The 25,805-nt window shown below is 54.4% G+C and overlaps 1 protein-coding gene across 1 annotated transcript in view; it reads right to left on the reverse strand.

The window, feature by feature from the left end:
* Positions 1-6,395, reverse strand: part of IGSF21 (immunoglobin superfamily member 21) — a 236,111-nt gene extending 229,716 nt beyond the window's left edge. Inside the window, exon 1 of the mRNA XM_045895505.2 lies at positions 6,326-6,395. Within this exon, the coding sequence (XP_045751461.2) occupies positions 6,326-6,395 (70 nt within the window). The remainder of the gene's footprint in view (positions 1-6,325) is intronic.
* Between the last annotated feature and the right edge of the window lie 19,410 nt (positions 6,396-25,805).

Consider the following 25,805-nt stretch of genomic DNA (forward strand, 5'->3'; position numbering starts at 1 on the left):
CACCAGGAGAAACAACTTGCATCTACACTCGGTTGTTGGGGAGGAGCAGTGCCAATGCCTTGGACCTCCCAGGGAGGTCAGGGGCAAGTGGTGGGATCAATCAGCCCCAGCTCGCGGACCAGGAGCCGTCCCAGACATTACCGGCAACTCTGAGGCTCATCGTGCCTCGGGAGGGTATCAATGGGGTCCTTGTTTTGCAAACAGCAGAAGCCAACTCTGGACAGCTCAAGCCCCAGAAAAGTAACTAGTGGAACATGGAAGTTTCTGGAACACAAGGACAAGCGGAAGCCGCAGGCGCTGGGGGGACCCATGCAGTTTGAAGTGCAGCAACTCCAGCATAACCACCGTTAATATTGGTCATCAGCAGAGCGAGCAGGACTGAGCGAAGTGTTTTGCATGTAATGACTTGTTCCAGCCTATGAACACCCTGGGGAGTAGGGTATGTCCCATCATTATTAGCCTCAGGGAAACAGAGAAGTGCTGTTTCTCGGGGGCCCCCACTGGCAAGGGGTCCTTTCAGGGGTTCTCAGTCTTCCTCTGCTCTGGATCCAGATCCCAGGGAGAGTGTCTGATGGGCTCCTCTTGAGGTGGCTTACCTAACTGTGCCACCTACCAAGAAGGCAGGCAGTAAGGAGGCGGGTGTGCCTAATATCCAACATAAATCTAGTACGTGGCCGGTGGATGCAGGAATGGCTGGTCGATCAGATTCCTTGCCTGGGGGCCGCAATGTCCTTTCCAGCTCCTTTGGGCTACTACTTTGTGCATCTCCAGCTCCGTGCGTGTTGGATTTATTTGCTCCATCCATGAAATCCTGGTTAGGAGATCTCTGTGATCGTGGCCCCCCCCCCCCGCTACTGGACCCCACTGAAAGTATAAAGGTGGGTTCCGGGACCTCATCCCCCCGTTCCTTCCCAGGACCTTCATCCTGAAGGCAGACAGCCCTTAGGAAGTGATGCTGTGTGTTTTGCCACCGCTGACATTTGTCGTTTAAAACAGAAGGCTTCACATCCTCTAGCAAGTGGTGGAGACTGTTGTATTCCTCCTTCCAGTGATGAAAAAATAGTTTCTCCTCTCTTCTGGGAGCAGCAGTGTCTCTGGATTGCTTCAGACCTGAGTTTGAAACTCCTAGTTGTTGCGCTTAAAAAGAAATCCTGAGCTTCATTCATTATTTAAGAAAGAAAAGAAAAGAAGGAAAAGAGAGAGAGAGAAAGATCCCAGGTCTCTTGTCTTCATCTGCAAAACATGGCTAATGACACTGCCTCACAGATTACTGAGAGCATTTAACGCATAAAGAACATGTAATAGGTGTGCGATAAATAGTAGCTATCCGTAATTGACTCTTGTTTCTACCAGTTCTCAACCAGACTCTGGGGAGACCGGTCTTGAGTTGAGCAGGTCCCACCACTCACAGTCCCACCTCCAGCTCTTTGCTCAGGCCAGTTTCCCTCCTGGCACATTTTCCTCCTTTGCCCTCAGCTTATTAATGTCCTCTCTTTACTTCAAGGTCTAGCTAAAGTCCTCCCTCCCCTGTGAAGCATCCCCTTGATCCCCCAAGGAATCACTCTTCCCCAAGAACTTCCTGTAGGGGATGTCAATCACTTGGCATCTAGCAAGTGTCAACACATTTCCACCTGGACTGTCATTCGTCTTCTCACGAACGCGCCCAACCTCTCACCCCATTGGGATGAGGATAGAAGTCTCTCTCTTCTCTGACGTGCCCCGCCCACATCAGATGCCCATTCATTGTCTTGACAATGAGGAGGGCTTTCAGAGACAACCCCTTCTCGCACCTGGGCAGAAGCACGCACTGGATAATTCTATCTCTGTGAGGGTTTGGAAGGAGTAAAACATCCAGACAGGGAACTGCACACTCTAAGCCGTCTGTGGGGCTGGAGCCAAGGAAGTGCCTGAGTGTCATCGCCACTGGGAGACACCAGGGCACAGGGGGCAAGAGTCAGCCCTCGTCTGCATCTCTGCTCACCACTTACTGATTGGGTGGCCTTGGACAAGTCACTTAACCTCTGTGAGCCTCAGTTCCCTCACTAGCAAAAGAGGGCTAGTTTTACCTTTCAGTGTGGTTGTCAGGATTAAATGAGACAAGAACGATGAAGCAGTGAGAGTTCAATTAGGGTTGGAGATACAGCCCCTTCCTCCCGCTAAGTGAAGAATCAATTTTCCACTAAGCAGTAAACACCGTAAAGGCAGGGACTCCCCCACCATGTTCAAGGTCATGTTCCCAGGGCTTAGCACTGTGCTTGGTCGGGAGATGTTGCAGAGGTGGGTAGGGTGGTAAACCAGGTTAGACACCTACACAGGGGGGAGGGTGGGAAGCCAGGTTAGACACCTACAGGGATCCCAGGAAACCCAGTTAACAGAACTAACCAGTTTCTTCTTTGTTCGGCTCTTTATTTGGCTCCCGCCTTCCAAGTCAGGACTGCCATAATCCAGAAACCTGAGGAAGTCACTTCAACTGCCTCAGTTGTGCGTGAGACAGATGTTCTGGAAAGCTGGGGTAGCCAGGCCAATCTAAGGCATCACTGGTAGCCTGCCTCCCCTGCCCTAGGGATTCTCTGAGCCCCATAGAGGGAACATTGGAAGGAAAGAGAGCGCTTGGGGCTGGGCCAGGCAGGGAGCTGGAAGGAGCCAGTACTCCTGTCACTAACCAATCGTAAAACTCTGAGCCTCAGTTTCCTAGTCTGTGAAAAGAGGAGCTTAAGCCCATCTTGCAGCTGCATGAGGCCTGGGAAGCGGCCAGCACGTGCATGACACACTGCAGCTGATCCACACAATCGGGGCTATTGAGAAACCAGAATCCCTGCCAGATATTAGGAAAGAAGCAATCTCAGACTGTTTCAGGAGACTTGTGTGTAAGGATCGTCCGTAGTGGAGTCTCATCACCCGCAGGAACCCAGGCAGCTCTCCTTTTGTGCCTGCCATCTTGCCCAAGGCATTAGGATTTCGGGGGAGGGTGATCATCAGTTCCTACTCTAAAAGGGTCCTCCTGCTAAAGAGTAGTTTCGGAACCACTGAATATGTGATCGCGGAGGTCGCTTCCAGCTCGAACATTCTCTGCACTTAAAAAGCAAAAACTAGTTCAACCTCTCTAGAAAAACTCGAGTTTGCGATGGGGTGGGAAAGGGGTGGGGTTTAGGGCTGGGGGTGTGGCCAGGCTGGGGGCGGGGCGGCTGGGGGAGCAGGGGCAGAGCAACTGGCTCTGGGCTCGGCCCACGGCCGCGCGGCGCGGCGCGGCGCGGCGCCTGGAGAGGTGGGGGGTGGGGATGGAGGGGCGGTGAGAAGGAAGCCAGCGGAGCCCGAACCCCCGCCCTGCGCCCTGGGCGTGGGGTGGGGGTGGGGAGGAAGGATAAATACTTAAAAGTCGGCACAGCAGCTCGGGAGCGCACAGCCCCCGCAGTCTCAGTGCTGCGGCAGCCTCGGCCCGGCGGAGCCAGCCCTCCCACCCACCCACCTGCTGACACGCGGCTGCGGAGAGGCAACTGCCAGGGTCACTGGCTGGGGCCTTTGGCTCGCCCTAACCGGGCTTGCCCCCCCACTATTCTTCGCCGAGAATTTCCCGTGGCCAAAGGAGGCAGGGCCAAGAACCACTCTCTCCCCTACCTCCACCCTACCTCCCCTCCCCCCATCGCCGGTGCCCTCTCTTCCGGGCCACTGCACAGGCTCAACTGCAGGAAGGACTTGCTTCCCAGAAGTGCCCAGGCAGGGGAATCTGGGGCCCGAAGACTTGAAAACGCCTCAGGGCGCTCCTGGGTGATCTGGCAAAAGAGAGAAATGTGGGTTTCTCCACTGCAGAGTCAGATACTGGGGAGGGTGAGTTAGGGGCAGAAACTTATGGCCCAGCCAATCCTGTGTGCAGCGGAGTCCTTTCTCCCAATGCACAGACCCACCTCTCCAAAGTTGAGCCCCTTTGTCTGCGACCCTTAGGGGCACAACAGGCGAGGGCATGAGAGCCATGCCTCTACTCGCCCCCCTCCCCCCCTCCTGCCAACTGGCAGGCATGTTTCGGAATGCCTGCCCTGGATTCTACCCTCTCCTCCCTCCCAGGCAGCCCCTGGCAGGTGGCCCGGCTAAGCCAACTGCCAGGTGCACAGCTCTTGGTCATATCCTGGAAGGGCGCCCTCCTCCGGCAAGCCGGCCTCTGGCATCTCCTGCAGACCCTTTTCGTACTCCCGCCCCCTCCTGAGCACAGACTTGGAAGGGGGAAGGAGGGACCCCACCCTCAAGCACTCTCTCTTTCTCTGCGGAGAAGAGGGGCCCCCGGTGGCTCAGAACCCCTGCCTCCGCCCCAGGCTCGGAAAGTTTCCCCTCCGTGATCCGGGTCGGAGCTCTTTTTTCACCCTGGGCAGAGGAGCTCAAGGCCACGCCGGCTCCCCCGGCCCAAACACGCTCACCCCAGGCGCCGGAGCCCGAGCCCCCCGCCCCCGCCGCCTGCAGGGGCGGGCAAGAGGGGCGGAGGCGCCCGGACGCCGGGTCAGCTCTCCGCAGCCCTGCAGCCCAAAGAACGCCGCTTGCGGGCTCTGGGGAGAGCTCTCAGGGTGGGGTCCTGACCGAGCCGGGTTTCCCAGCGTAGCTTTAACCGTCAGTCGCCAACCCCACCGCGTCTGTTCTGCACGTTCTGGGGGAAGGGGGGGAGGGTGCTCCCCTCCTGCCCCCAACTCCCAATCCTTTCTCCCTGCAGTGTCCAGGTGAGGGCTCCAGTGCCTTTCAACAAAGCCCGGTGTCCAGCCCTGGAACCGGGACCCCTCTCCCAGATAATCTTTCCCTCTAGAGGCATCCGACGGAGGGAGCCCTCACCCCAAAGTTGGGGGAGATTCTGATCCACTTTGGAAAGTCTCTTGCTCCAAGGGTAGGGGGACAAAGTATGGGGCTGACATTTCTTCTGGGTTACACAACCCCTCCCCTGCCCTCTGCCAGCAAGACCACCATTTAGGCTCAAATTCTGCAGCTTCTCCCATCTGCAGACCCAGCACTCTCCAAGGACCCCCGGGCGGGGTTATTTTAGGGAGGCACCCCTTCCTGGCAGGCACTCTCAGAGCCTGGTGAGGCATCTCCCTCCCGGTAGGGCAAGGCAAACGCCAGGACAGAGTTGACCCCCTACCTTCATCCCTCAGTTGGGCTAGGGGCTGAGATCGTACTGGCCACAATGTCTACTTTTTGGCACCCTCGTCACGGCGGAGCCAGGCTGTGACTCCAGAGGGGCTGGTTCTAGGCACCCAGGGTTGGCACTAGACTCAGCGGGGAATCGTGTACAAGGACCCTCTGGTCTCCGCGCCCTTGGCTCTTTGCTGGTCCCGCCTCCGTCCCGCTGGGCTCGTAGCCCCGGTGTGAGCTCACTGCCCGAAAGGTGCCTGGGTCGCCAGGATAAGCTCCGGCACCATTTAAGGCCCACCAGGCGGCGGCACCGGTCGCGAGGCACCGAGGCGGCCGGGAGCCCTGGACCCTGGAGCTGCGGAGCCACCGATCGCTTGCTCTGGGGACCCTGCTCAGCTTCCACCTCCTCCCAGCTGGTTCAGCCTGGCTGGGACCAAGTCCATGCGGGACACACACGGCTGCTCACACCTCCTCTGTCCCCAGACACATCCATACCTCCCTCTACACTAAAACCACACGCTCCATCGCACGCACACACACTCCCGGCCCACGAAGCAACACAACCCCCACACCCCAGATCCACGCACACTCCTGCCCAAGTGTCACATTCCCCCCTCCTATGCACACACACTCCCCCCCCCCACAGCAATAGTCATCCGCTGCCACACACCCCTAAAGAGACCTGCACACTTGGGACCCGCGAGGAACGCCACACCTCACATACTCACCACCCTTCAACACGCTCACACATACAATGACACAAGCTCTCACACTTCACACCTCACCGAGAAGCGGGCACCCGCTCACACGCCCAAACGCTCTGGCTCACTCTTTCTCACGCGCACACCTTCTCCGTGGAACTGACAGACACTCAAACACCCCATCTGCACACTCACATCTCTAAATACACTCCCGCACCCTCTGCGCACACAGCTCCTTCCCGGACACCCTCACCCGTAGACGCAACAAAGGCACACGCTCGTCCACACACGCACACACACACACACACACACACCCTGGCACAGACCCGCGAGCGCTCTTTCCGGAGGAGACCTCCTCCCTCCGTCGCCGAGCCGAGCGACTGCGCGGACCCCCACGCCAGGACCCGTGCTCGCACCCTGAGCCTCTCCGGGGCGCCCCGGGCCCGCGCCCTCCCCCGGCGGCCCGCCCCCCGCGCGCGTCCCCCACCCGGGCTCCGGCCGGGCGCCCGCGCACTCACCGCGCGCCAGGTCCAGGGTCGCGGCGAGCAGCAGGCAGACGCAGCCGCGGAGGCTCGGGGCGGCTCGCATGGTGCCCGGGAGCTGGCGGCGGTGGCGGGGCGGAGGCGGTGGCGGAGGCGGCGGGTCCCCTCGCCATGGGCTCAGGCGCGCTCCTGCCTCCGGCCGCCGGCCGAGACGGTGGCGGGCAGCGCCGGGCGCCGTGGGGGCGCCCCCATGCCGCCCGCGGCCGGGCCGCCGGGGCGCCGGGCTCGACTCGACTCGGCTCGGGCTCCGCGGGGCGCTGCGACCCGGCTCCCGGCTCCCGGCTCCCGGCTCCCGGCTCCCCGGCTGCGCGCGGCGCCCAGCGCGGCCCGGAGTCGGATCGGCGGCAGCGCCGGAGTTTGGAGCCGAGCCGCGCTCTCTGTGCCTCGCGCTCGCCTCTCCCCGCGGCGCGAGCGCCCCCTCCCCGCGCTCTCCCTCCGCCCCTCCCCCTCTCCCCGCCCTCCCCTCGCCGCGCTCTCCGCTGTATAATACAGACTTTTCTTTAATCCTTTCTGGGCTGTTCGGCTCTCGTCCGCTAAGCCGATTTATTGCAGGGAGAAGGCGAGCTCACCCCCTCCCGGCCCCCCTCCCCCTCCTCCCCCTCCCTGCCTCCCACCCCTTCTCCTTACCCCAGCTTCCCCTCCTCACAACTCTCCCTGTCCTTAGCTTCACCACCCACCCCCAGCTGACTGAGCACCCTGTCCCCCAGAAGCCAGCTCCGTCTGATCCCCCTCCACCTAATCCCTTCCCTGGGGTCACAGCCTCCCACCCCCAGCCTGATGGAGGGAGGCAGCCTCCCTTGTGAGCAAGCGATGCCTTCCGTGGAGCGGAGCAGGCAGGGTGTGGCCCCCAGAACTGGCCTTGCACCTCTTAATGCTCTTAGTGTGAAGGATTAGGGGCATCAATCTTCTGAAACTTCCCAAATTATGGATGGCTTCCCCCAGGTACCGACAAAATGTTACGTTTTTTCCTTTCTTCCAAGAACAGCCACATCCTTGAATCCAGCCAGGAATGGTTAAGGAACTTGTTGTTTCCTCCTGGCAGAGACCACATTTTCACCTTTTTGTCAGGCCTGACACTTTTTCCCCAGGCCTGAGGAGTGAGGTTTGGGACTTGTATCTCATTACACACACACACACACACACACACACACACACACACACACCATTGCGCCTCAGGCCTGGCTGTGAGCCTTGAGGTCCCGTGGGAGGGGAGAGGTACTCCAGCCCTTGGGGTGGGCTGGGGGTGGGAGGAGGTTAGATGGGATTCAGAGCATGGAACTTCACACCTGGCAGGGAATCCCCCGCCTCCCCCCTGCCGGCAAGCTGATCCCCGGAAAGACCATCATAGCCAGGGGCAGCACTGGGCTCAGAATCCAGGCCTCTGGGCTCTTGACCCAGTGTTCTTTCTAGGACATTCTATTGAGAAATCCCAGCTTCCTTCTCTGTGGAGAATTTCCAGCAATGTCAGATTGCTGCCTAAGGGCTTTTGCCCTGTTTACCTGGATGGGCAATGGGTATATAGCCAGTTGCCTCTCCAGCAGCCCTTTCAGGGGGTGCAGGGAGTGAGATAGGTGGTTGCTAAGCTGTCTCTTGGCCAGTCTTGTGCAGAGATACCCCATGGCAGGGAGCTGCTCCCTCCATCTGCCCTCTGGAAGCCTCACAACAGGGCTTCCCAAGGCAGCCTTGCTGCAGCTCACGCCCACCGGCCCAGGGGAAGGAGCGATTTGCATTTATGAAGATCTGAAAGCACATGTTCACCTGACAGGCTTTAGAATGATTCTCTCAGTAAAATAATAATAATGATCGTAATAAACCCTTATAAATAGGTGTTTGATTACAGTTTGTCCCTACGTGGGTTGTTTTTTTTTTTTTTTTTTTGAATCAGACTAATTGGCTGCCAGGCTGATTGGGCCGGATGTGGCTCTAGTGTTAAAGTCTTAGGCCCCTTCTTTCTTTGGCTCCTGTTCTTTGCTCCACTTCGCCCCCACCCACCCAGGTCTCTCCTTCTCCAAGTTGCTGAGGGTTAGCTTGAGGTCACCTCTCCCCCACACCCTCCCTTTGGGCTGACCCAGCCACGTCATGGGGCACAGTCCCTGACTACTTTCTCCCTACCGCTCCACCCCTCCACCTCTGGCCAAGAAAAGGGCCAGCAGAACCCAATCTATCACAGGTGCTAAGCCCTCCATGGAAGAGCCTTCCCAGCTGGGGAGCAGCGGCGAGCTGGGAGGACCCTCACGTTGGCCTGCTGGTCTGAGTTCTGCCGGCAAATATCAGGCATCACTGTGTGGGCATTCCTACTCGGCTGGCCCAGCTGCCAATCAGAGAGCTGCCAGGCAGGTGGATAGGCAATTCCAGGTGAATGCCTGCATGGGCGAGGCTTCCTGTCTGCACTACTGTAGCCCAGCCATTAGAGAGGAAATCCAGGCATGGATGGGATGTCAGCCCCTCCGCCCCCCCCACCCCCGCCCCCGCCCCCGTGATGCCTCCTCCCAGCCTTGGTCAGTACCAGCTGGGAGAGAAATCCTCAGGGAGCAGCAGGAAGGGGCTCTAAAGTCGCTAGCAAGGAGGAAGGGAGCCCGATAGCCAAGGGAGGGTTGCCTCCTAGGCCCAAGGTTTGGGCCGGGACAGGGTGGGGGATATCTCCATGAACCCTCCTTCAGCACCAGACTTCCAAATCATCCCCACTCTCTTGTAACGTCACCCTGTATTATAATTGTAAGTCTTCCTGGCCAGTGCCTGGCACATAGTAGGCCCAGAATAAATATTTGTTGGATGGAGGGATGGATGGATGGAGGGTTGGATGGATGGATGGATGGAGACAGGTTACTTTGTCCTATCCACTCCATTCCTCAGCTCCTTGGGCACGAGGCTGGCACGTAGCCTAGCAGGCATCCTGTGGCAGTGAATCTTTTCAAAGAACCAACAGCCCCCTGGATGGTGTGTTCAGAGAGAGGGCATCCTGCCCAGGTGCACAGTTGGTTTTCCGAAAGGGGCAGGGTGGCAAAGTGTGTGTTTATTACCATATGGCAATTGTTCGTCCTAATACCGCTATCTCTGCACACCGTCTCCTGGGGAAGCCCACTCCTCCAGCTCCTGTTTCATAAGCACAGCTTTGGTGCCTTTCCTTTTGCCCCAGAGAAAGGCATATCCGAAGCACTGGGAGGCAAGTAGGCAGAGGGCACAGGGGACTTAGCCAAAGGAGAGGTCACCCGGGGCAGCCACAGGCTTTTAACTTGCTTACTGTCCCTCTGTTCCTAACTCCCAGTGGATTGGCTACCAGGGGGGGCCTCCACTTTGCAGCCTCAGCACTCAGACCCATGGGTCCCGGCGGGACATGCCTCCTCCCTGGGCGTGGGGCGGAGGAGGAGCCCCGGACCTCCTGGCAGCCAGAGTTGTGGCTGTCTGCCCCCACCTCCCTTGGTCCATGGTTACTGAGCTAGGCTCTCCCAACAGAGGGCACCACAGCACAAAGCAAATTCCTCTTCTCCGGACCCTAGGGAACACCCCCAGAGGTCAAAGACACCCCTCTGTGACCTCTGGCATGTTTATTTCCAGGAGAGGGGAGGAATATGGCATATCATTACCTCCCTCAGCCTGGCTTCCAAGGGCATGGGCTCTGCTGGTTTGGGGGACACCCTATGGCTTTTGATACAAATAGTGAGAGTGGTAAGTATTTATGTGAGGGTCTCTCTTACCCAGGCACCCAGTATAAAACTCTGCACGGTAACATACGACGTGGCTACTGTCCTTATTTGTATTCTACAGATGAGGAACCTGAGGCACAGGTGGGCTAAGGAACTTGTCCCCTACAACACACTCGTTCTAGAGCCAGATTGGAACCCAGGGAGAGGCCAGAGCTCTGAAAAGCCTTTCTGGGCCAAGCCGCACACATGAGCGCAGGACAGGCAGCTGGGACAGGTGCATGAGACAGGCGCAGGGGACAGGCGCAGGGGACCTGTGGAGGTGCACATGCGCATCCCCCCGCTCTGCCCCTCCAGCCAGGACTTGGTTGGGAAATGAGATAAAAAAACAAAACTCGCCCAAGCCTGGCGTGTTCCACCTCCCTCATCCCTCGTAAGAGCCGTCTGTGGCAGCTTTATTTATGCCCAATGTACAGATAAGTAAACTGAGTCTCAGAAGTGAAAAGAATGACTCGAAGTGGCCAAGGTAGAGGGATGCTGGATTCTGGGGCCAGGGATCTAGTGGGGGCTTTCCCCAGGCTCCACCCCAAGATCCACACATTCTCTCTCTCTTCCCCTGCGCACCCCTCGCCTCTCCCCACCACACACTCATGCAGTCCTCCGGCTCCTTCCTACCTTGCCCTCTGCCACTCCATGCTGGGAATTAAACATCCATCAGGCTGCATCTCAGACAGAACCGAGTTTTTTATTGTTTGTTTAAATTAAACACGACTGAAAGTGACGCCTTGACACTGGTGACCCAAATCGATACGGAGTCGGCCACTTGGAATTAAGTCCGCTGCGTCCTTAATGGACCTCAGCCCCACCTGAACTCTCAAGCTCCTCCTCCAGCAGGCCTTCCCATGGAGGACCCCAGTGCATTTCCGTGGGGAATCTGATGCTATGGGGTGCTGAATGCGCTGCAGCAACGCAAGCCCAGAGACAGGAGCTGGGCCAGGTGAAGGAGCAAGGACAGGAAATGCAGCCCCAGGGACCCGCTCAGGCAGAGGGAAGCAGGCCAACACTGGGTCCCCCAACCGTTTGTTCTGCAAGTTTGCAATAAACATTTCTTGAAATGCTGCATATTAGGTCCCCCCCCCCGCCAACTTCTTGGAGATTTACAATTCACATGAGCATATTAAAGGCTATGAGAAATCCTGCAGAGCTTTTCAGTTTTATTTCCTTGAAACCCAAACTGTTCGGCCTCAGAATTCTCTTTGCATAAATACCTATTAACATCTCATAAGCAAGAGTTGTGGAGATCATGGAATGAATGGGAGATGCTGCTCTGGCCCTGGACAAGCCTCCTGGATTACCCTAGTAATAGTAGTAGCAGCGATCATAATCATAATCACAATCATAATCATGATCATACGAAGAACAACAACCACTGCCAACTGATGGCATTCATTGAGGGCTTACTAAGTGCCAGGCTTTGTTTGAAGTGTTTTGCCTGAACTAATTTACTGAACCTTGTCCATAACCCTAGGAGTAGGTTCTGTTTTGAACCCCAATAGAATAAGACAAAGAAACAGAGGCACAGAAGTGAAGCTCCTTGTCTAAGGTTGCATTGCTTTTACGTATTTCTGGAACTATAACCAACATGAGGATGAGAACCACAGCTGATTCATCTCTGCATTACACTCAAGAAGGTGTTGGATAGATAGATGGAAAGCAGGAAGAATGGATGAATGGAAAGATGGATGGGTGAGAGAATGGATGGTTGGATGGATGGATGGATGGATGGATGGATGGATGGATGGAAGAATTATTGAGTAGATAAATGGATGGGTGAATGGGTGGGTGGATGGGTAGATGGTGGATGGATGGATGGATGATGGTGGGTGGGTGTGTAGACAGATGAATTAGAGAAAGGACTGATGGGTGGATGAGCACATGGATGGAGGAGTGGATAGATGAATCAAGATTAGAAAGCATCAGCAAGATTTGACTTTTTCCTGTGTCATTGAATTTGCTAAGTATGAGAGACCCAGACTAACAGATATTAGTAATAGTTAGAAGGTGCCAACAGAGGTAGTCGGGCACAGTGGCTGGAAGCATGGGCTCTAAAGTTGGCCTGCCTAGACTCAAATCTCAGCTTTACCACTCAAGAAGATGACTGTTGAATGGATATAAGGAAGGAAAAAGGAGGGGAGAAAGAGGGATGGATGGAGGGAGGGAAGGAAGGAAGGAAAGAAGGGAGAAAGGGGGATGCAGGGAGGGAATGATGGAGGGAAGGAAGGAGGGAAGGAGGAAAGGAAGGATGGAGGGATGGAGGGAAGGAAGAAGGGAGGAAGGGACAGAAGGAAGGAGGGAGGGAAGGAGGAAAGAGAGGAGGAATTGCTGTAAGAACTCGAACACATTATTTAACCTCCCTGTGCCCTGATTTCTGCCTCTATAAAATGGGGATGGAGATGAGTACCAACCTCATTCCGTTGCACTGATTAAGTAAGACAATGCTTTAAATGGTGTAAGCATTCAATAAATATTAGCTATAACAATGATCACCCACAGAGGCAGCCGCACAATGCTATAATTACCCCCACGCCTCGGTTCCTTCTTTTCATCCTTAGCTTCCTGCACTCTGCATCAGAGAAGGGTGGATGAAGACTCCAGGGTCAAGATCTCAAGGGACTCAACCTACGGTTGCAATGACCATGAACCAAAGGAAAAGGTCAGTGAGAGCTGGATCCACAATTCACTTCTCTTCTATGACATTCTACAGCATCAGTCAGTCTATTCCTGCCTTTGGACTCTTGACTCCACGCTGTCAAGTTGGACACGGGATCTTCTGAGGTCACCCTTAGAGCAGCCCCTTTGCTCTTTTCCTGCCAAACTGCAGTACCACCCATAGACAACAGGTGGCGCCATCTAATATGCGATTTGTTCTATTTTTACAACCTTTAAGTTTGAGGGCCTATATTCTGTAAAACGAATCAGCTTCCCATTTCACCAATTTGCTAAGCTTTAATGTAATCACAGTGAGGCACACTGTCAGAGAACACACTCACTTAAACTCTCTAGTTAGTCATAACTGTGTGATGGGTCCATAGTACTACAGATGAGGAAATTGAGACCCAAAGTAAGATTGTCAGCTCCCTGCATTCTCCCTGTTGGAGGTGCGTGTGGTCTGTACTACACAGTGAAGTAGTGTCTCTCCAGGTGATTCACTTGTGTGTCTTGTCTTCCCAGATCATAACATAAGCATTTCACTTTGCCCCTTGGCACCTCCAATGCTACCCTGCTCAGGCCTGGGTCACATGGTTCTAAAGGGGCCGGAAAGCAAAGAAGGGAGGTCCAGTTAGCCAGACTAGTCCTTCAGCTGGGAGTACAAAGGTATTTTAACGAAAGTGCTCTGGTGAATTACAAAGCCATCTGATAAAAACTGATGACTTTCCTCTTCTCCTCATCAGCCTGCTTTCTGTCTTGAGTTTCTAGGTCCCTAAACCTTTGAGAAAATCCCGATTTGGTGTATAGTATAGAAAGCCAATTTCATTTCTCTGGGTTTCAGAGTCCCCATTTGTAAGCCGGGCTCACTCCCCCAGGCCCCTGACAGAGGATGTCTTACCTGGACACAAACCCACCTCCACCTTCCTTCTTCACCTCTCCCTTCCTGTGCCTTTGATGGATCAGAGACCGGGCACTGAGCTAGGACATGGGAGACTGGCTTTCTGGAGGAGGTGACCCCTGAAGCTTTGGAGGATAGCTAAGAGTTAGAGAAAAACGTTTGAAGCAGAGCCACATGCGCATAGCTGTCCAGACACCCAGTGGAGCTTGCCTCCCACGGAGCAGCAGGTGATCTAAGAAAGCTGGGACCAGGGGCGTGTGGGGAAGAGGAGCTCTGAGGTTAGGCAGGGTCTTTGCAGATCACAGAAGCCCATGCATGCCAAGGGATAGCAAAGGAACAATGAAACCTGCTCTAAAAACCTGCATTGAACAAAATGACCTGATTACATCTGTCCATTTTGAGATTCTGTGACTCTTGACAGTTGATCTCTCTACACTGACCAGTCCCTTCCCAACCCCCAGAGGGGACTTTCTCATCATCTCATCTACATCTCTGCAGAGATGCCCTTCTCCTTCCTCCCTGCCTCTCCGCTCAAGGAAACAATCCCACGAAACCTCCAGCCCACTCGCCGGTCACCTGACTCGGTCTCCCCTCCCTGCCTTCCTGTGCTGCCTATCTTCTGCCCGTGCCCAGCCTCCTGTCCTCCCCTTTCCATTTACCCTGGCAATAGGGTGACCCTACAAAGAGGCAGCTGGTAAATCCGGCTGGAGTATTTCCCTAGAATTGGAGAACACTGGAAAGCACAAATGGAAAGCCCCCTCAACCCTCAAAACTATCTGTCCCTTAAAAAAGAACGTTAATGGCTAACAGACCATGGGAAACACATGAAGATACAGATACACAAGGACACAATCTGTGCCCTTGAGGAGCTCGCAGTGGGCAGGGGCTGGTATGCGGCTAAGACACCTGAAAGCCAAAGTCAGGGCCGCCCACCCTGTATCTGCTCACCAGGCCTCTTTACCATCAGAGTCGAGCACCCATCGGTCGGCTCCTCTTCCCCAGCTTCTTCCTTCCCAGATGGCTACCTGTCCCCTGTCTCCTGCATGCCCCCAGGCCTCACCCCATGCAGGCTCCACTAAAAGAAGGACAGCTGAATCTCCTCAGAATGGACCTCCGCATCGTTGCCCGAACTTTATCCTGCCTGTAAAGCATGACCCCCATCTCTCCACTCCCCAGCTCACTGGGCACACCAAGGGCTACTGGCTGGTTGGGACAGCCCCCTTAAAATCCTTCACTGGCTCCCCATGGCCTGCAGAGTAAAGCCAACACCCCTGGAATAGCTTACAGGGTCTTTGTCTCCACTCTGCGCCCGACTCTGCAATTCTTAGTGCTCATTACACTCTTAACTCTAGGTCTTTATACATGCTATTCCCTCTGCCGGAAACACCCTTCCCCCTTTCCTCCTCCCCACCCTCATCTCCCCCATCCCCCTTACCCTGTCCCCCTGTCCCCCACACACACCCTGTAGGCGGGCTAACTCCCACTCATGCCCCAAGGCTCAGCTCTAGCGGCCACTAGCTCCGAGAGTCTGTGTTAGGTGACTTCTCTGTGCACCGCCCAGAGAATTCAGAGTATGGTGGCAAGAGGTGCGAAGTACAAGGGGAGGGAGGGAAGCAAGGAGGGAGGGGGCCAGAAGTCTAACTCTAGAGCAAGGCTCAGCATCAGTAATCACAACAGAGTCAAAGTACCCTTGGAAGGTCAGGACGGCCACAAAAGATGCTCCAGAACAATACCTTTCTTTCTTTCTTTTTTTTTTTAAGTCTGGTTTTTTGCTTATCTCTTTTTTTTCTTTTGTTCATTCATTTTGTTTTTTTAAAAATTTTTTTATTGTTATGTTAATCACCAGAACAATACCTTTCTTAACTAGGACTGCCTTGAGTGGCCCGCCAGCAAAGATGCTCGTCCTCACTCCAAGGTATTTAGATCACTGAAGCCTCCTGACATCTTCCTTGAAAAGAAAAACGTGGTACCTGGTAAACATTGGGTTTAGGAGAACAGAAGGCTGGAGGCTGGTTCTCAGGGAGCGAGGTTTGGGGGTGCATGTGAAGGGGTTTGTGCTGAGGGACCCACATTCCCCTTGAGATGATACCGTCTCCTCTGGCAGGACCAGCTCCATCCCGGGGGGGCTTGAGGGTGTCCTGGGAGCCTGGGGACCAGTTGTCTTCCCCGTTCCTGCTTCCAAGTCCAAAGCTTACTTACCAAGATAATTAAATTCCACCTGTCTCCAGCTGCCCCTTTGCAATGTCAGGAGGGACAGGAACCTCCCCCCGCCCGAGAGCTGCTCCTCGCGGCTGTTCGATAAGCCCCATATTTCACACCCCTAGTGGCTGCATTTCAGCGGTGGGTGAAGTGGTTTTATTTTTATCACGCAAGCAGGCATATAAATATGTACGAGGAGCTCAGAAGCACTTTAGGGCCTCTGTGGAAGGCAGGGCTCAATGTGAGTGTGAGGGAGCATGGCAATTAGTTCAACCCGGGCACGGGCCCTGCCAGGTCTCAAAGGCCATGCCCCCACCCCTCCCTCACCCCCCAGCACCACTGGCTCCACTCTCCCTGGAAAGGTGGCTGTTCTCATCAGCTCCTAGAACAGGGTGGTGCCTTGGCAAACTTTCCAGAACAACAAAAAGAAGAAGAAGAAGAAAAGGCAGGCTCTGGGTTTCCACCTTAACTCTGCCACTTCCCGGCTGCGCGACCTTGGACGAGGCCTTTCCGTCCTCTGGGGCTCAGCGCCTACATCTATAGAATGGGGTTAATATGCCTCCCCTGCCAGCCTCCCAGGTCTTTATAAAAGAACAAATATGATGAAGAATTGGAAATGGCCTCTGAGAACTGTAATATACAACCGTAAGAGGCTTATCATTATTCCTCCCCAGCCGTTCATTTGCAGCAGGTGAGTGGAAGTACAAGACGGGGGTCGGGTAACGCAGACAGTGCAGGCCGGGGGGCTCCAGGCAGCCTTGCCCATCGTGGAGAGGAGGAAGGAGGGGACACTGCCTGACCTCCTGCTCCAGGCCTGTCGACGTTACACATATTATTGCGTTTGAACTGGACAGCAACGCCGTGGCGGGTGGGGCCGTCGCTACTCCCACTCGCTGACAAGGAAGCTGGAGTCAGAGAGGTTAAGGAACATGTGTCAGGAGGCCAGCGAGGGAGCCGGGAAGCCGGGCATGAACGCAGGTCAGTGTGGCCGCAGGGCATTGCGGTCTCTGGATCAACCACCTGCCGCTAGAGATGGGCCAGGGGGCGTGGCAGCCTGTGGTGTGGCCCTCAGAACAGCCTCGCCACGGGGACCCTGGGCGAAGAGCAAGTGTGTAGTCCGGAAGGGTGCCCGTGAGGCTGGGACCTCCCAGCCACTGTGAGGCCGTGAAACCTGGTCTGGATTTGATCACCAGAGAGAGGATGGCTTTCATCGGCCAGGCCCCCAGAGTCAGAGAGAAAAACCGAAGGCTTTGGTGGAGATGTGCCCCGGGGGAAGAAGAAAGAGCTTTTAGAGAAGTTACAGCTCTCTGATGGCCAAGGTCCGGGTTGGGAGGGGGGGAGGGGGGTCAAAGGATGCTGAGCTCTGGCCTCTCGTCTCTGGAACTCACATCCCAGCATGGAAGATCCAGAGGGGAAGCAGGCTGCTCGCTTCTCAGGGGCTAGGTCATCCCTAAGGCCAACCAGAGGGCCAAGGGTCCAGGGCTGGGCACGTGTTGTCTTCCTCTCCCCAGAGGGCTCACTGAGCCCTGGCCCGCTGGGTAGGGAGGCTTAGCAGCTGATGAGGAAACCTTCCCTGACTGTATTTTGTTTTTGTTTTTAAATATTTATTTATTTATTTGAGAGAGAGAACACGCAAGCATGGGGAGGTGCAGAGGGAGAGGGAGACTCTGAAGCAGACTCACCCCTGAGCAGCAAGGCCGATGTGGGGCTTGATTCCAGGACCCTGAGATCATGACCTGAGCCGAAATCAAGAGTCAGACGCTCAACTGACTGAGCCACCCAGGCGCCCCCTGCCGACTGTATTTTGAAGGTCCAGGGGAGGCGAAGCCCACGAGTGCAAGTACCAAGTTTAGGGGTACAGAGGCCAGGTTGGGTTTGATAAGGAGGTTGCCTAGGGCCACCGACATCAGTGTGCCAGTAGGGAGAGCCCCAGGCGCCACAGGGAAGGCAGAGGCCCACCTCTGAGGCAGGGGGTGGTCCGCGGGACGAGGGGAGCCATGGCAGTGAGAAGGATACCGGGGAACGGCCAGGCATGGCTTACTGATAAGAAAAGCCATGCTGATTTGTAAATGAAGAATTAAGTGAGACTGTCAGAGGGCGGCCCTTGTGGAATCCAGCAAGACTCTGAGTCCGGAGAAGCGGCTTGGCCGTTGCTGGATCAGAAACCTGTTCTTTCCAGTTTGATTTTTCTCGCTTTATTTCCTTTCTAATTTATTTCTGTTTTCAGGAAAGCTGGAGGCAGCAAGCTTAGTCAGCAGTGTTAAGGAGTGCCAGGGGGAAAGGAGGTGCGTCCACTCTCAGGCTACCGAAAAAGAAGAGAAGGTCAGCCAGTCTGGTGGTAGTAGGAATGAAAGCTGGAGGACTTTCTGGAGGAGGTGAGGCTCAGAGGCCAAGGGCAGATCCTGCAGGGACATTCCTACCTGCCCAGGTGTCCTCTCCTAGGAGGGATTCTCTGCTCCCCTCTAGCTCTCTTTAAAAAAAATTTTTTTTTAATTGTGGTAAAGTACACATAACATAAAATTGGCCACCCATTTGTTAAGTAATGTTAAGTACATTCACATTCTTGTGCAACTGATGTCCAGAATTTTTTCATCTTGTAAAACTGAAACTCTGTACCCCTTAAATGATTCCCTCTCCTCCCTCCCTGCGGCCCCTGGGGTCCCACATTCCACTACAGATTCGACTGCGCTAAGTCCTTCGTGTAAGTGGAATCATACGGCATTTGTCTTTTGGTGACCCTCTTAATGCCTTAGCATAATGCCCTCAAGTTCATCCATGTTGTGGATGTGTCACAATTTCCTTGCCTTTTTAAGGCCAAATAATGTCCAATTGTGTGGATCAACCCCCTTTCGTTCATGCGTTCATCTGTTGGAGGGTCCTGGGTTTTTTTCCACCTTCTGGCTATTGTGGGTATCTTGCTATGACCTAGAGTATCTCTTCAAGACTTTGTTTTCAGTTCTTTGGGATATATACCCAGAAGTGGAATTGCTGGATCATTCTCTGGCTCCTCTTTAAGGAAGGTGGCCCCGTGGGATGGTCCACCAGGCACCCCCAGCAACCTCTGAAGGTGGGGAGCCTGGTCAGAGAGCCTGGAATGCATGCAGGAGACTGGGAGGCAGGGAGCGCCCGACACCCTGACTGGCTATAGGGGATCATGGCCGATTTCATAGCCTCTGCCTGTGTGGGTCCTGAGTCTCACAGTGCCCAGAGAATTTGGAGCTATAGGGAAGAGGGACACCTAGGGACCCAGGTGTCCCTGGCAACTGCTAACAACATCTTGGAAGCTAGAGACTCTCCTGGGCTCACTAGTATGCACATAACATAGCAGGCAGATGTTTGTTGACCAAATGAATGGCAGAAGTTCCAAAATTCTAGAAAGCAAGTTCCACAGTGGGGTGAAATGTGGTTCTCACACTGGCTTGATGGAAGCTCAGTGAATGAGTGAATGAACAAGCATACGATTGCATCGGGTTGCTTTACTCTATAAAGGTGGAGTATCCAGAGAGGAAGAAGGGTCAAGAATTTTCCACAAACTGTCCGTGGACCCTACTTGGTTCACGCAAGTCTCAGAGTGAGGGAATGGAGAGGGAGAAGGTGTATGGTCCTGCCCAGATGTGGCTCCTAGACTGTTGGGGACGGAGGAAGACAAGTCCACCCCCAAGGGCACCACGGGAAGAGCTGAGTGTGAGGGAGCGTCCACGTTACCAGCAAACCTGGAAAGGGTCCCCCACATCCATCCTGCACCTACTTTGGGGCAGGCACTTTCCGATACTGTATTTCCTTCAGCAACTCCTATAGCCAGGACTGTTCCCCCTGAACGGGTTCAGATATGTGGGCTGACTTGCCCAAGGTCACACTCAGGCAAGAGGCAGAACAGGGACACGGATCCAGGCCTGATCCCCAACCCCAACATCTTCCCTCTGCGCCAACAGAGGTGACCAGGACGCCTTCCTGGGGGAGGTGGCTTGAGCCCAGATGAGTACACACATCTGCCTCCAAAGATGAGAAAGGATTTCCAGGTGGAGGGAACATCCCAGTCTACACCCAGAGACAGGAAAGGGCAGGGGGTGCTCCTTTGGACCGAGCCTGGAGCATGTGTGTGGGAACGTTAGGAAATGGTTGGCTGGGCCCAGCCTTGACCCTGAGGCCAAGTGTCCCCGGACACTGGTGGGCACCTGGGGCGACCGACATTGATGGTTGTGTGCTCAGAGTTCAGCTTTACCTCGATTCATCCTGTGGCCATGTGCGGGGTGGATTGCAGGCAGGACGGAGGTTGAGATGGTGTTGCAATCCTCCGGGTAGAGGAATTCATTTATCCCAGAGCATGCTGGGCCCAGAGGATAAAGCTGTGACGAATCAGGTATCCTCTCAGCCCTCTCAGAGCTGATGTCAAGGGGCAAACAGACAATGAACAAGCTGGCAACTAAACCAAAATGGTAATAGGTTGTAATCTGTACCAGGACATAAAGAAACAAGAGGATGTGAATGGTGATAATGGGAGCATAGTGCAGTCAGGGAAGGCTTCCTTGAAGAGGTGGCAATTAAGCTGGATAAGAAGGATCGCAAGGAGCCAGCACTGCAGAAAGGGGAGGGTACAACTGGAGGAAAGCCTTGAGGGAGGAAGAGCTCCGTGTGTTCCAGGAACGAGCAGACAGTGCCCCGGGCGCATTCTAGGAAATGAGCTTTGGGAGGTACGGGGCTGGGGACAGTGGGCATTGGGATTTTATTTCAGAGTGACAGGGGCAGGGGGGGCAGGCTCTGAGCAGAAGAATGGTGGGGTCTGATTTGCGTTTTCGAAAGGCCTTTCTGGCTGCTATGTGAAAAGTGGGAAGGAGGGGGCCACAGCCAGGGCTGCAGAGAGACAAGGTGGCCAGGCCAGGGTGGGGCCGCAGACGTGGCCGGGGGCTCTCCTTCCAGCGGGGAGGGCCCGAGCGAGAGGTGTCACTTAGAGACACACTCTCTGTTTCAAAAGCAGGTGACAGCTGGGATAGAGCTTGACCCTGGCAGCAAATCCAATTTTCGCACATCTCCTTCTGGATGGAACTTGTCTCCCCCCAGAGTGGGAGGTCAGAGCGAGACGCTGTCATGCAACCAGAGGCCCTTCTGCATGGGGGGGGGGCTCTCCTGTGGGGGGTCTTCTGGGCTCTGGGCCACAGAATCCTGCCTGGGGGGACAGAGGGACCCCCCCTCTGAGACAGGGGACGAAGGTTGCGCCAGGCATTTTTCTCGGTGCTGGGGATGCGGCAGCGAAGGAAGAGACCAGGATCTCCCCTCTGGGCCCTTTCCCACAGGCAGCACCCCGTCTGGGTGTGACCCCCGAGCGGTGACTGCCTCCTGGGGTCCACGCCAGCACCATCTCCCCTTGAGCACGGATGGGGCCTGGTGACCGGCTTCTAGCGAACCCAACAGGCAACAGTGATGGGAAGTCACTTCTGAGATTAGGCTCCAAAAGACAGTGACTTCTGACTGTTGGCCCTCTCTCGGGCCCCTGCCTTGCTCGCTGTGATGAAGCCAGCCGCCATGCTGGGAGCCGCCCTAGGGAGAGGCCCCTGCAGTGAGGAGCTCAGGGAGGCCCACAGCATGATGGCAGCTCCTCGGGGACTCCAGGAGGACCCAAACCCTCCAGCCATTGCGGGAGTGACCTCGGGAGAGGCCCCAGGCTCTGCCTGACCAGACCTCCGCCAATTGCAACCTGGGAGACACGCCGAGCCAGAGGACCTGCTAAAGCCACACCTGACCCCCCATTCTTCTGAGACAGTACCTGTTGCTGTTTCTGGAGTAATTTGTGATGCAGCAACTGATAACTGAGGCACTAGTTAACACTTATTAAACCCTTAATGTGGGCTTTACATGCATGCACCTTATGGTGTAGGTGCTACTATTATCCCCGTTTTATAGATATGGAAACTGAAGCTCAGAGAGGCTAAGTAACTTACCCAAGGCCACACAGCTAAGAAGCGTCAGAAAAAGGATTCAACAGGCCCCTGGGCAGCTCAGCCGGTGGAGCATCCGACTCTTGATTTCAGCTCAGGGTCCTGGGATCGAGCCCTACATTGGGCTCCACACTGAGCATGGAGCCTGCTTAAGATTCTCTCTCTCTCCCTCTCCTCTGCCCCTCCCTGCTGTCACTCATGTGCTGGAAGGAAGGAAGGAAGGAAGGAAGGAAGGAAGGAAGGAAGAAGAAGAAAGAAAGAAAGAAAGAAAGAAAGAAAGAAAGAAAGAAAGAAAGAAAGAAAGGAAGGAAGAAAGAAAGGAAGAAAGGAAGGAAGAAAGAAAGAGAGAGAGAAAGAAAGAAAGAAAAAGAAAGAAAGGAAGGAAGAAAGAAAGGAAGAAAGAAAGAAAGAAAGAAAGAAAGAAAGAAAGAAAGAGAGAGAGAAAGAAAGAAAAAGAAAGAAAGAAAGGAAGGAAGAAAGAAAGGAAGAAAGGAAGAAAGAAAGAAAGAAAGAAAGAAAGAAAGAAAGAAAGAAAGAGAAAGAAAGAAAGAAAAAGAAAGAAAGAAAGGAAGGAAGAGAGAGAGAAAGAAAGAAAGGAAGGAAGAAAGGAAGGAAGGAAGGAAGGAAGGAAGAAAGAAAGAAAGAAAGAAAGAAAGAAAGAAAGAAAGAAAGAAAGAAAGAAAGAAAGAAAGAAAAAGAGAGAGAGAGAAAGAAAGAAAGAAAGAAAGAAAAAGAAAGAAAGAAAGGAAGGAAGAGAGAGAGAAAGAAAGAAAGGAAGGAAGAAAGAAAGGAAGGAAGAAAGAAAGGAAGAAAGGAAGAAAGAAAGAGAGAGAGAAAGAAAGAAAGAAAGGAAGGAAGGAAGGAAGAAAGAAAGGAAGAAAGGAAGAAAGAGAGAGAGAGAAAGAAAGAAAGAAAGAAAGAAAGAAAGGAAGGAAGGAAGGAAGGAAGGAAGGAAGGAAGGAAGGAAGGAAGGAAGGAAGGAAGGAAGGAAGGAAGAAAGGAAGAAAGAAAGGAAGAGAGAAAGAAAGAGAGAAAGAAAGAAAAAGAAAGAAAGAAAGAAAGAAAGAAAGAAAGAAAGAAAAAGAGAAAGAAAGAAAGAGAAAGAAAGAAAGGAAGGAAGGAAGAAAGGAAGAAAGGAAGGAAGAAAGGAAGGAAGAAGGAAAGAGAAGAAGGATTCCAACAGAAGCAGCTGGCTCCAGAGTCCTGCTGTCAAACCCCATGTGGACAAGAGAGGCCCAATCCCTTCCCTAGGCAGCGCCTGGTTGAGGGAGGAGGCACACTCCTCACCTTGCGGGCACTGCCATCTAGCTGGAAAGATGGTTCTCCCGACTCGCTCTGCACTCACCTTTACGTCAACCAATGCACCCCCTGCCCTCCGGCAGAAGGACCTTCCAGAACTGTCTTACCCCATCCTACCTCTGGCTGCACTTCCTAGTTTCCCTTGCGTTTACTCCTTGAAACCAGATTTTCTGCATTGTTTCCTGATATGGCCTCAAGTGTACCCCTTGGATCTCCTCTGGGTCCTGCAAGTCCTGGGCACCCAGGGCGTGCCAGGCCTCTGGAATACACTACACACGTCGGCCTACTTGGTCATTACACAGCCCGCCTGCAGGTGAAGAAGCCGAGGCCCAGAGATGGAGCTTCCAGGACGGGTGGCTGGTAGCCAAGGCCTGTCTGACCTGCTGCTCTGTGCTGCTTTCTGGGCCTCAGGCCACTGGGATGTCACAACCCCCAAACTGCAGGCCTCTTTCCGTCCCTGGTGGGGCTGTGCGACCAGCACACCCTCCAGAGTGAGCCATGCTTGGGAGACTCACGGGGCTCTCTCTGATCTCCCCACTTGGCCCCTCAAGCACAGCCTGAGATGCCAGCATCTCGAGGGCGCCTCATCCGTCTTTGTTGAATAGAGAGAAAACTTGAGGGGCGCCTGGGTGGCTCAGTCGTTAAGCGTCTGCCTTCGGCTCAGGTCGTGATCCCAGGATCCTGGGATCGAGCCCCGCATCAGGCTCCCTGCTCTGAGGGGAGCCTGCTTCTCCCTCTCCCACTCCCCCTGCTTGTGATCCCTTTCTCGCTGTGTCTCTCTCTGTCAAAAAATAAATAAAATTTAAAAAAAGAAGACAAGGAAAACTCGCTCACCAGAGAGGCAGAGAGAGCATGTTCCCTGTCTGCTCAGAGTAACTTTCCCTACCCAGCAGGGCCCCTCTCTCTTTGGAGGAGTTAAGCCTTCTGTAATATGGCAGTCTGTGGTACTGTCACAGGGAGCCTGGTGCCACTTCCAGGGGGTTGGGAGGGGGAGGCAGGGTGCCCAGCCCCTCTTTAGAATTTGAATCTTGAGCAGAAGAACAAAATGCCCAGACAAGGCAGCTGCTGTGCCAAGTCCCTCTTCTGCTCTGGCTTCCTGGTCTCCCAGCTGGGCTTGGCAGGCCCCCTTGCTCACCGTGAAATGGTCACCCCGGGCCCTCAGGATCTCCCCCCACCCCCGCGGCTGGCCTCTGCTTTCCCACCGGGGCACTGGATCTGCACACCAGACGCTCTCACAACCTGGCCAGGGTGGGGTGGGGATGGTGTGGGGACACCCCCACCTGGGGCACTGAGCTCAAGGTGGGGACATCCTCTCTGCCCTGGCCTGAATTCCGGGAGAGGCCGGGGGCCCAGCGTTTCCCCCACCTCCTGGGAGACACGCCACCCACGCCCCCCAGTCCCCTGGAGACTCCAGCTTTCTCCTTTTCTCCCGATACCTCCCTGACCTTCTCCCCACCCACCGCCACCAAGGAAGTCTGTACTAATTACCTAAGTAATAACATGGCAAGACTATGATTCCTCATTAGCTCGGGAGAGGTTCCCTGCTACATGACTGATATGCATCTACAAGAAAATTAACTGGAGTGCAAGGACTTCTTAATCAAGATTAATGAGGGGCTCAGAGCGACGAACATGGGGCCCAGAGCCCTCCGCAGGTCTCCAGGGATCAAGCGAGGGGTCTGTACCATGCCAGAGTGCTGGAGAGTGGCAGTGGGGAGGTAGAAGGTCATAGGCTCGTCTCAGAGTTCAAGGCTGTGCTCCATCCCCCTGAAGCAAGATGGTCCACTAAGTGAATCAGGATATACAGCCCACTGTGTGCCAGGAGACAGGACGCTCAAAGTCCTTGCTCTTGAGAAGTTCACAGTCTAAGTTAGTAGATGATTACAGCTCAGGGTGATAAGTGAGTGGATGCAGGGAACAGCCAGCACTTATTGAGCACTTACTATGTGTCTGGCATCATCCTAAGTGCTTCACATGTATTCACGTCTTTAATCTTTACAACACAACTATTATTGGCCCCAATTTACAGATGGGAAAACTGAGGTGCAGAGAAGTTAAGCTAATTAATTGGCCAGGGTCCCAGAGCTCATGAGATGGAGTGAGGACGTGAACTGGCGCAGCACAGCTCTGGAGCCCAAACTTCTAAGCACCATCCTACAGCAGGTCAATGGGCACAAGATGGAGGGGGTTGGGGTGAGACATTTGAGATGTGATGGGAACCCAAGAAGTGGCCACTTGCTGGCCGGGCAATGGGCAAAGTTTCCGAGAGGAAGAGCCTTTGAGCTGGGTCTTGACAGATAAATGGAATCTCCCCCAGTGGAGTTTATTGATTGAGTCAATGACTTACTCATTCATTCATCCCACCAATAAGTGCCAGGGCCCATAGGGAGCCCTGCAAACATAGCGGTGAACAAAACCAGACATGAAATGCCCATGGAGAGGCTGACATTGACCAGCAATCACATGACCAATTAGTCTACTCCAGGACCAGGACTGGGGTTGTCCTGCACTTCTGACAATGAGGGTCTCCATAAATTGGGCCCCCTCCTCCAGATGCCCCACTAATTCCAGCCCTGGCCTACTTTTGCCCTGCCATTTGGGGCAACAGAGGGGTGAAGCCCCATTCATGAAACCAGACCACATGGCATAGTTTAATCCACCACTAAACATTTGCATTTGTCAGGTAGCCCTGGGACATCCCCCTGCATGTGGCTCTCTACACTCCAAGTTCCTGACTCCTTCCTGTGCTTGGCCAAGGCAAGATGGGAGGCAAGACC

The sequence above is a fragment of the Mirounga angustirostris genome, unplaced genomic scaffold (assembly GCF_029215605.1).
Source record: "Mirounga angustirostris isolate CCGP_5_RB_7025 unplaced genomic scaffold, mMirAng1.0.hap1 SCAF_4, whole genome shotgun sequence".
Taxonomy (NCBI): domain Eukaryota; kingdom Metazoa; phylum Chordata; class Mammalia; order Carnivora; family Phocidae; genus Mirounga; species Mirounga angustirostris.